Below are 8,924 nucleotides of genomic sequence, written 5' to 3' on the forward strand. Positions count from 1 at the left end.
TTTTGTCAGTTATACATATATGACACTGAAGAAGAAGTTGAAAATCGGAAAAAAGCAATCAGGTATGTCATATACAAGACAAATACGTTAGAATATTAGTTTAACGCATTATTTGTAAAGATCGATGTTTTCGTATTTAGTTACCCAATATAAATAAACACAACTTATTATTAATTACCTATGAATGCAGCCACGATACTCCGGAGCGATTTAACGATGAGCTGATTGAATTACTGCAAAAGTTGGTCGACTCACATAATCCTGTTGCAAAGACATTTAGGATGGCTAGGGACAGATTGTCTTCCGATGAAAACGTCGACGTGAGTATCAGACTCATCTGTAGAAGAGACAGAGATGGGAGAATGTATAATCGTCCAACGGTTTCGGAGGTAGCAAAGATTGATCGAGGGTGATTTAGGTCCAAACATGGATAAACGAGATATTATTGTACAAAAGTCATGCGGAAGTTTACAACGTATATCTGAGTTACACCCATTATTCATGGCCCTCCAGTATCCTTTATTATTTCCGTGCGGGGAAGACGGTTACCGATTGGGAATTTCTTACTCTGAAAACTCTCTTCGAAATAGCAATTCTGAAAATCCGCGCGATAAATTAACTCTTAGAGAGTGGTATGCATTCCGTATTCAGGATAGACCACTGTCAGTTGAATTTCCAACTCTGTTACAATCCGGTAAAACCTATCACCAGTTTTTAGTTGACGGATTTGCATCGGTTGAATCTCATAGACTAAAGTTTATACGATATAACCAAGATCTTCTTCGCGTGGACAATTACAATAATCTTAGAAGAGCTGTTGAACGAGGGGACGTTGAGCCGTCTTCCGCCGGTAGTCGTCTTATTGTTCCTTCTTCTTTGGTGGGAGGTGACCCATATATGAGAGTAAACTACCTTGATACTATGACCATTTGTAGGTGGTTCGGTTACCCTGATCTATTTATCACGTTTACGTGCAATCCCAAGTGGCCGGAAATCACCCGGTTTGTTAGAAATAGGGGACTTAATCCCGAGGATCGTCCTGATATTTTGTCTCGCGTATTCAAGATTAAGCTCGAAGAGTTGATGATTGATTTAAAAGAGCGCCATATCTTTGGTAGGGTTAGAGCAGGTGCGTAGTCTTTCATCTGTGAGGTTTATTATTTGGACATATTTTATCAAGCCGTAATATATAATCTAATATGTTTGCGTAATTCTATCACAGTTGTATATACTATTGAATTTCAGAAGCGTGGTCTTCCACAAGCTCATATCCTTTTGTTCTTACATCGAGAAGACAAGTTCCCTGAAGCTGCGGATATCGATAAAATAATTTCAGCGGAGATCCCCAATCCGGTTGAGAATCCTGTGTTACATGCCGTCGTTTGCACACACATGATTCACGGACCGTGTGGAACTGCAAAACCACGATCACCGTGTATGGTTGGGTCTACATGCTCAAAACATTTCCCCAAAAAGTGTACCGAAAGAACAACTATTGGCGAAGACGGTTATCCTATTTATAAGAGAAGTAAAACAGGACCAACAATATATAAGGACCGAGTGGCACTTGACAATGGATCTGTCGTGCCATATAACCCGTACTTATTGCTGAAATATCGTGCACATATCAATGTGGAGTGGTGTAACCAGTCTAAAGCGATCAAGTATCTTTTCAAGTATATAAATAAGGGATCTGATCGAGTGACAATGCAGTCCTCTTATCGACGCCGCAACGACCAATTTCCTGAACAGGTGGACGAGATTAAACGATACTACGATTGTAGGTACCTTTCAGCATGTGAGGCTGTTTGGAGGATATTCGCGTTTGACATTCACTACAGGACTCCCGCATGATCGAAAGGTCTGCTTTCACCTTCCCGGCGAACGAGGCGTTGTGTTTGATGATGAAGATCCTATTGACAAGGTCTTAGAGAAATCATCGATGGGAGTGTCAAAGTTTTTATCTTGGATGAAAATTAACAGTAGTGAAGAGGAAGAGTTGCAGATAGCGAAGGACTTATTGTACTGTCAATTCCCAACTAAATTTGTGTGGAATAAAGATCAGCGAGAGTGGACCCTTAGAAAATAGAATTTTAAGATAGGTAGGTTGCAACATGTGCCGCCGACTTGCGGTGAATTATATTTCATGAGAACCATGTTGAACCATGTAAAGGGACCCAAAAGTTACGAGGACATAAGAAGGGTTAACGGCACTCTCTATGACACGTATAGGGAAGCGTGTTATGCATATGGCTTGATCGGTGACGACAAAGAGTACATTGATGCGATAGAGGAAGCAAGCGAATGGGCCTCTGGATTTTATCTTAGAAACCTCTTTGCGACTTTATTGTTATCTGGGACGTTGTCCATGCCAAGTAGAGTCTGGGAGGCAACATGGAGTCTTCTAGCGGATGATATCCTTCACAGGCAACGTAATATTCTTCAAAACCGAGGTACTACTTTAATATATTGCTTTCTATTTAGTTCATCTAATTTACATTCTTTGCACATATAATAGTTATCAATACGTTATGATGACACTTTGCAAATATCATCATAGCTTTGGAACTAATCGATGAAGAATTGAAAAACTATGCTTTGATCGACATAGAAGCATCACTCCAATTAAATGGGAGTAGTTTAGCAAGATTTGAAGGGATGCCCCTACCCGATACATCGTCAACAACACATCACGCGAACACGATGGTTATGGATGAGTTGTCTTATGACAAAGAATCGCTCCAGTAAACATGCGTCTCAACTATCTTCAATGACCGATGAGCGGGCGACGGTTTATAATGAAATTATGGAAGCTATTGCATCTAATCAAGGAGGGGTGTTTTTGTGTATGGCTATGGGGGACTGGTAAAACATTCATCCGCGAACTTTATGTGCTCGCCCTCGAAGCGGGGTGAAATTGTTTTGCCTGTTGCATCTAGCGGAATTGCAGCAACGTTGATACCTGGTGGTAGAACAGCGCACGCGAGACTTGGCATTCCAATCAATCTCACCGAAAACTCCACTTGCCCCAGAATTAAACCTGGTAGTGATTTAGCGGAATTGCTGATCATAGCGAAGCTAATTATATGGGACGAAGCGCCGATGACTCATAAACATGGTTTCGAGGCTGTTGATAGAAGTTTGAAAGACGTCATGCGTGTTGTAGATCCGCGTAATGCAACACTACCATTTGGCGGGAAAGTGGTAGTTTTTGGTGGCGATTTTCGCCAAACATTACCGGTTGTTTCCAAAGGGAGCAGGGCTGATGTTGTGCATGCTTCTCTTTGTTCGTCGTATTTGTGGAGTTCATGTAAGGTACGTTCAAAACATAGTTTCCAAATTGGTACTAAAACGCTATTCAATTAATTTATATTTTCTTTCAATGTTTTAAGATGTGTATGTCTTAAATTTCGTGTGCTTACATTGACTAAAAATATGCGCTTACAAGCCGGAAGTGAAGACACTAATGTAGATGAGATACGAAAATTCTCGGAGTGGATTACGAAAATTGGAGATGGGTTGGTCGGGGATCCAAATGATGGTGATCTTTGAGGTTGACATAGAGTTCCCCGACGATTTACTTATTCAACACGTGACTAATCCCATTGCCTCCTTAGTAGATATCACTTATCCTGATCTTCAAAATCGGTTATGGGACCCAAATTATCTTCAAGAAAGGGCAATTCCTGCACCCACTCACGAAATAGTTGAAGATGTAAATGATTATGTGTTATCTCTTATCCATGAGGAAGAGAGAATTTACTTAAGCTCGATGAGGTCGGAGAGATGATAGAACTATGGGCGAGCAGCCTTTACTTACTCCACGAGAATTCTTGAACAATATTAAATGTTCTGGCCTCCCAAACCATGAATTGAGATTGAAAGTCGGTGTTATGGTTATGCTCCTTAGAAATATTGATCAATCGCGTGGGTTGTGCAATAGTACCATTAATAGTGACAGACTTAGGGAGACGCGTAATTAGTTATGCAAAGTGTTGACTGGGTAGTCATAAAGGCGATAGAGTGCACATTGCCCGCATTACACTCACTCCTTCGATTCCAAAATTTCCGATCCGGTTTAGTAGAAGACAATTTCCCATTCTTTGTTTGTTTTGCCATGACAATAAACAAAAGCCAGGGCCAGTCTTTATCTCAAGTGAGCATTTATCTTCCAAGACCGGTCTTCAGTCATGGACAACTTTATGTCGCGATCTCGAGGGTTACAAGCAAACAAGGCCTTAAACTATTAATCTGCGACAGTAACAAGCGTACATCGAATATTACAACCAACGTTGTTTACCAAGAAATTTTTGAGTATTTGTAAAGTTCATATTACTTCTACATTTGTTGGACAATTTGTATCGTATGGTAGTAATTAGCGTAGTAACAATCCTAATAACATATACTTTGAATATTCAATTGTGCCTTTTTTAAATTGTCAGGAGTATGGAAATTTAATCATGCTCATTTATATGCTTACGTTTTCGAATCTAATTTTAGCGATTGTTACTACGTCCCGTGCATTTTTTGCACGGGTTTAACACTAGTACTCCTACTGAACTTTGATTCAGGGAAGCGTCAAGTGTTCGCAACTTTCCTACAACCTATGCACTCGGGATATATTACTCCTACTTCATGAAGTTTGCTAGTTTTACAATCATTTCCTTCTTGTAAATAAAATTAAAATCTTTTGAAAAGTGGCAATGATTAGAAGATTAGAACGACCCTGCCCTCCCTTTCACTCCCTTTCACTCCCCTCCATCTCTATCCTCGATCCATTTTATATCCAAACCAAAGGTTAAGAGTAGACCTGTCAAACGGGTCGGGCGGGTCGGGTTTCGGGTCGGGTTATACGGGTCGGGTCAGAATACGGGTCGGGTCAAATACGGGTCGGGTCAGATACGGGTCGGGTCATACGGGTCACGGGTCGGGTTAGGGTCAGAATACGGGTCAAGAAATAATTTTTAACGCCTTTTTTAAACGATTTTTTAATTTAAAAAATATTTTTTTAAAAAATTAAATATATTTTAAATTATTATTTTAGTCATATTCATCATATACAATAACTATATTGATATAATTATTAAAATAAAGTTTTTTAAATAATTATTTTATTATTAAATATTATAAAAGTTATATAAAATTGACTTTTTAGTTGAATTTTTAATTTTAAGTAATAAGAAAATTATTTTTTAACTATATTTTCAAATATAATATATAAATAATAATATTTTTAATAAAATTCATGATTTTCCCTTGACCCAACGGGTCGACCCGTTCGGGTCGGGTCTCGACCCTAAAATAACGGGTCATTTCGGGTTCGGGTCAAACGGGTCGCGGGTCGAGTCGGGTTTACGGGTCGGGTCGAGTTTTGACAGGTCTAGTTAAGAGTAGGGGTGTAAACGAGCCGAGCCGAGCTCGAGCTTACCTATGATCGAGCTCGGCTCATATTGTAAAAGTCGAGTTAGAGCCCGAACCCGAGCTCTTGAAATCAAGGCTCGGGATCGGCTCATATAATATTTTACGAGCCCGAACCCGAGCCCGAGCTTTGTTTGCGTTCTATTTTTTTGAACATTATTTTAATTATAAAGGTATTTTTTTATTTGAAATTTCAAATTTTTAACGAGAATATTATTTTTTTGTTAGCTTATAATAACAGTTATTATGTAATTTTATCTTATAAACTAATATTTTAATTTATTTATTTTAAAATTGATACACTTTAAGTAAATATATTGAAAAACATTAAGTAATTTTAAAAATAACGAGCTCAAACGAGCTCCCGAGCCGAGCCTTAGTGTGCTCAAGCTCGGCTCGGTTTGGGCTCAGCTTAGTTCGAGCCCGAGCTCGAGCTCAGTTTGACCGATCTCAATCCGAGCTTTGACCGAGCCGATCCCGAGGGCTTGTCGAGCAGGCTCAGTTTATTTACAGCCCTAGTTAAGAGCTCCGAGACTTGAAGCAGGATGTGATTGTTCAAAGATTTAGAACAGCCAACAACAGATCATGAAAGAAGAATTCACGAGCTGCTGGTAAATGAATAACAACTCGAGATTTTAACACCGCAAAACAGTCATCAGATGCCTACCTGTATTATAGAAGCCTAAAGCAAACACATTAAAATCACAAAGACAGTGTCTCATCAAAACCAAAACCATATTAGGAACTTTCGGTTGCTTGGATTAAATCTCAATCAGCTCACTTCTTCTTAAGGGCAGCCTTAGTGACCTTGGCACCCGTGGGGTCCTTCTTCTCAACGCTCTTGATGACACCAACAGCCACAGTCTGCCTCATGTCTCTCACAGCGAAACGACCGAGAGGTGGGTACTCAGAGAAAGTCTCAACCACCATGGGCTTGGTGGGAATCATTTTAACCATCCCAGCATCTCCGTTCTTCAAGAACTTCGGCTCTTTCTCCAGTTCCTTACCAGATCGTCTGTCAATTTTGGTCACAAGCTCAGCAAACTTGACAGCAATGTGAGAAGTGTGGCAATCGAGAACAGGGGCATAGCCGTTTCCGATCTGGCCAGGGTGGTTCATGATGATGACCTGTGAAGTAAAGTTGGCTGCCTCCTTAGCTGGGTCGTTCTTGGAGTCAGAGGCAACGTAACCACGCTTGAGATCCTTGACAGCAACATTCTTAACGTTGAATCCAACATTGTCTCCTGGGAGTGCCTCAGGCATGGACTCGTGGTGCATCTCAACAGACTTAACCTCAGTCGTTAACCCAGTTGGACCAAAGGTCACAAGCATACCAGGCTTGATGACACCAGTCTCAACACGTCCGACAGGCACCGTTCCAATACCTCCAATCTTGTAAACATCCTGAAGTGGAAGACGAAGGGGCTTGTCTGAGGGCCTCTTGGGCTCAGAAACCTGGTCAAGAGCCTCAAGAAGGGTAGGACCCTTGTACCAGTCAAGGTTGGTGGACCTCTCAATCATATTGTCACCCTCAAAACCAGAAATGGGAACAAATGGGATTTTGTCAGGGTTGTATCCGACCTTCTTGAGGTATGAGCCGACTTCCTTCACAATTTCTTCATACCTTGACTTTGAGTATTTGGGAGTGGTTGCATCCATCTGTATCATAAAATAAAAACAAGTCAGCTGCAAGTAAACCAATCAAGATAATAGACTAAAAATCAGCAACTCAATTTTATGTAACCAAAAACCCAGAAGAATGGGAAAACATATACCTTGTTAAGACAACAGATCATCTGCTTAACACCAAGAGTGAAAGCGAGAAGTGCATGCTCACGGGTCTGACCATCCTTAGAGATACCAGCCTCAAAACCTCCAGTGGTGGAGTCGATGATGAGGACGGCACAATCAGCCTGGGAGGTACCAGTAATCATGTTCTTGATAAAGTCACGGTGACCAGGGGCATCGATGACAGTGCAGTAGTACTTGGTGGTCTCAAACTTCCACAAGGCAATATCAATGGTAATACCACGCTCACGCTCGGCCTTGAGCTTGTCAAGCACCCAGGCGTACTTGAAAGACCTCTTGTTCATCTCAGCAGCTTCCTTCTCGAACCTCTCGATAACACGCTTGTCAATACCACCAAGCTTGTAGATCAAGTGACCAGTAGTGGTGGACTTGCCAGAGTCGACATGCCCAATAACGACAATACTGATGTGAATCTTTTCCTTACCCATGGTGAATTCTGTTAAACTGCTGTGACAAAACAAACTCATATTAAATTCGACACCAAAAATAAAAAAGCAATGAAATCCTATCTAAGACAAACCATCAGGACTACAAATACTAACAGTTATTGCATGCATCTTTGATCTTAGAAGAAGCAACAACAAATCCGTAAACACTTATTGGCACCTTGATCGCTTCCATTAGAGCTAAAACAAGCATATGAAATCGATATAACAAAATTCACAGCACAGCGCATCAACGACTAAAGAGCATGTAAGACATGTGAAAACAATGTTATCAAACAGTGTAAATCATTGGAAACAGTATTTATCGTTATGGCGGTTTTACACAAATGTTGCGCATAACAGATCAATTAATACAAATATGAAATATCATCTGTTTGACAAACGGATCAATTTATGTAAAACCTTATACATTGTGAACTTGAACATTTTGTATTAAAAATCTCAAATCAGAAACTACGTAACAAGATAAACATTATAACTAATGAAAAAGAAAATGAAATTACTACAATCAACAGATACAAGTAAGCAAGAATTCTTTATCACCACAAAGATGAACATCAAATGAAGTATAATTCATGTTAATTTCCTAGATTCAGCAATATCAAAAGAATATTAACAATTAAAACATGTAAATGTAATTGAGAATCAACATTAATAAGATAAATAGCCTAGATTACGGAATCTATAACATAGGAATGACATAAAAGCAAGAGAGAAAGAGAGAGAGAACGGAGACCTGAGAGAAGAGGTAAAACCCTAGCCGCAAAGGAAATGTGTTAGCTACGACGCAAAGAGGGTTTGCGTTGTGTTGCGTTTTTAGATTTTATAGTGGGGTTCCGAAAGCAGACTCCAATCGCATCATCTTGTCATGCGTTTGACGGAAATAACCCTTATACTTTGCCCACAAGCCTCAAATTTTTAATCACCCTCGTTTAGACCTGGCGGCAAACGGGTTAATTTGTATTCCGATTGTTTAAGTTTGTAAGAATTTGGATTATGTTATTTAGATTTGGGTCATTTCGGATGGCGGGTTATCGATTTATTTGGAGATAACAAACCGTATGTGATAATAAACATTCGGGTCGGGTTGAATTGGATCGGTCAATTCGGGATTCAGATTTCGGGTTTAGATTTTGGGAGGATTGGGTACCGGTCGAGTTATCTGGGCGGGGTAATTCAGGGCAGGTCAGTTTTACCAAGTCTAACTGCGTCCTTTTAAGGTTATCACTTCAATACGAGCCGTGGCGTCGT

At 40.1% G+C, this 8,924-nt stretch overlaps 3 protein-coding genes across 4 annotated transcripts; 2 read left to right on the forward strand and 1 right to left on the reverse strand.

The window, feature by feature from the left end:
• Positions 1 to 426: 426 nt before the first annotated feature.
• On the forward strand, positions 427 to 2,089 carry LOC141614177 (uncharacterized). Its single transcript, XM_074432933.1, has 3 exons — positions 427 to 1,129; positions 1,223 to 1,664; positions 1,753 to 2,089. Exons 1-3 carry the CDS (start codon positions 427 to 429, stop codon positions 2,087 to 2,089), a joined length of 1,482 nt encoding a protein of 493 aa, XP_074289034.1.
• A 66-nt stretch (positions 2,090 to 2,155) lies between these two features.
• On the forward strand, positions 2,156 to 3,790 carry LOC141614178 (uncharacterized). Its single transcript, XM_074432934.1, has 4 exons — positions 2,156 to 2,453; positions 2,561 to 2,744; positions 2,832 to 3,315; positions 3,473 to 3,790. The coding sequence occupies exons 1-4, from the start codon at positions 2,156 to 2,158 to the stop codon at positions 3,788 to 3,790; spliced, it is 1,284 nt and encodes a 427-aa protein (XP_074289035.1).
• Positions 3,791 to 6,004: 2,214 nt separating this feature from the next.
• LOC141611980 (elongation factor 1-alpha-like) lies at positions 6,005 to 8,516 on the reverse strand. Of its 2 annotated transcripts, none has more exons than XM_074430666.1 (3): positions 8,410 to 8,516; positions 7,194 to 7,671; positions 6,005 to 7,077 (listed from the first exon to the last, which is right to left on the reverse strand). In XM_074430666.1, exons 2-3 carry the CDS (start codon positions 7,653 to 7,655, stop codon positions 6,196 to 6,198), a joined length of 1,344 nt encoding a protein of 447 aa, XP_074286767.1. In that variant the 5' UTR covers positions 7,656 to 7,671; positions 8,410 to 8,516; the 3' UTR covers positions 6,005 to 6,195. The 2 variants fall into 2 exon arrangements, with proteins under 2 accessions (XP_074286767.1, XP_074286768.1); XM_074430667.1 differs by having other exon boundaries at positions 7,194 to 7,674; positions 8,410 to 8,504.
• Positions 8,517 to 8,924: the final 408 nt, after the last annotated feature.

Source organism: Silene latifolia, chromosome 11 (assembly GCF_048544455.1).
Source record: "Silene latifolia isolate original U9 population chromosome 11, ASM4854445v1, whole genome shotgun sequence".
NCBI lineage: Eukaryota > Viridiplantae > Streptophyta > Magnoliopsida > Caryophyllales > Caryophyllaceae > Silene > Silene latifolia.